Raw genomic sequence first — 1,634 nt, 5'->3', positions numbered from 1 at the left:
AAATCATAGTCAACTCTTGCTGTTTAACAATATTTTCTCTTTACATTTTTGCTTGGTATTCCACACTACCTCTTACAAAACAATCAAATTTTGCATCACAATAATTGCAGAAATAGGAAAGACAATTTTCATAAAGAAAAATCATCTTATGAACCCTGTGATAATAAAACTGTCTGACATGAGTTTCTTATGCTTACATTGCAGATCTATATACCCACTGTGGTAGCTCTGAGATTTTCCTGAGAAATCATGCAAAACCGAAGTTTTGTCAATGAATTTGTTCTGCTGGGGTTTTCACAAAACCCTGATGTTCAGAAAGTATTATTTGTTTTATTTCTATTGGTCTACCTTGCAACAGTCAGTGGCAACCTGCTGATTGTGGTGACCATCCTTAATAGTCCAGCACTTGTGGGCTCCCCAATGTACTTCTTCCTGGCTTTCCTGTCCTCCCTGGATGTGTGTCTCTCCTCTGTCGTTGCCCCTAAGATTATTTTTGACCTTCTCTCTGAGAAGAAAACCATCTCATTCGCAGGCTGTATGATTCAGATCTTTTGTCTTCATCTTTTTGGTGGTGTGGAGATGATTGTCCTCACAGCCATGGCCTTTGACAGGTATGTGGCCATCTGTAAGCCTTTGCATTATACTACAATCATGAACTCAAGGATCTGTAACATTCTGATGGGGGTAGCTTGGGCAGGGGGCTTTCTGCATTCCATTATCCAAAATACCTTTGCTTCCCAACTGCCTCTGTGTGGCCCCAATGTCATCAATCATTTTATGTGTGACTTGTACCCATTAATGAAGCTTTCCTGTGCTAATAATGATGAATTTGGCCCATTGGTGGCATCCAGTAGTGGACTTTTTTGCATCCTGATCTTCTCCATATTGCTTGTGTCCTATGGTGTCATCCTGTTCTCCATAAGAGGACACAGCAGTGAAGGAAAGAGGAAAGCGCTCTCCACCTGTGGATCCCATATTGCTGTTGTGATTTTATTCTTTGGTCCATGTACATTTGAATATGCACGGCCTCCAATGTTTTTCAACTTTGACAAAATGGTGGAGATATTGTACAGCATGCTAACTCCTCTGCTGAACCCTGTAATTTATACTTTCAGAAATAAAGAAGTAAAAAATGCCATAAGTAAGTTCTGGAATACCTCAATGGCAAACCTTTGTAAAAAGTAGATGCCTGAAATTTAAAATTAAAGCATTTAAGTACACAATCTTCCAATTCTCCTGGCTTAAAACTTTTTTCGACTGAGTTGTTGAAGGAAGACTAAAATTAATTTAATTACCTATATAGGAGACCTGGGGAAAAATGATCTTAACTCCTCTACTGCTTAGATGTCCTAATAAGCATCTTAAAAATCTTACATGTACGTTGAGTTGAATTGTATCCACAATTAGAATTCAACATAAAAATATTTCTCATTCATTTAAATTTTCAAGAATTGTGAGGATAATTAAAAATATTTATAAATATATAAGTGAAACTTACTAAACTCTTTTTCCGGAGGAACACTTCTCATTTAAAAATATTTTATACAAAACTGTGATTTACAAAATTACTGATAGTTAAATTTTAGGTATAAAATATTTCAAAACCAATATCACCATCACTGTTAACCTCCCTC

General features: G+C 36.4%; 1 protein-coding gene across 1 annotated transcript; it reads left to right on the top strand.

The window, feature by feature from the left end:
* Window positions 1-249: 249 nt before the first annotated feature.
* LOC130042787 (olfactory receptor 4C15-like) lies at window positions 250-1,185 on the top strand. The gene has a single exon (XM_056134984.1). It carries the CDS (start codon window positions 250-252, stop codon window positions 1,183-1,185), a length of 936 nt encoding a protein of 311 aa, XP_055990959.1.
* Window positions 1,186-1,634: the final 449 nt, after the last annotated feature.

The sequence above is a fragment of the Sorex fumeus genome, unplaced genomic scaffold (genome assembly GCF_029834395.1).
Source record: "Sorex fumeus unplaced genomic scaffold, SorFum_2.1 ptg000007l, whole genome shotgun sequence".
NCBI lineage: Eukaryota > Metazoa > Chordata > Mammalia > Eulipotyphla > Soricidae > Sorex > Sorex fumeus.
This window is presented reverse-complemented; position numbering and strand designations above follow the sequence as displayed.

Excerpts from the sequence above, each read along its gene's own strand:
- LOC130042787 (XM_056134984.1), top strand. The coding sequence starts at position 250 with ATGCAAAACCGAAGTTTTGTCAATGAATTTGTTCTGCTGGGGTTTTCA.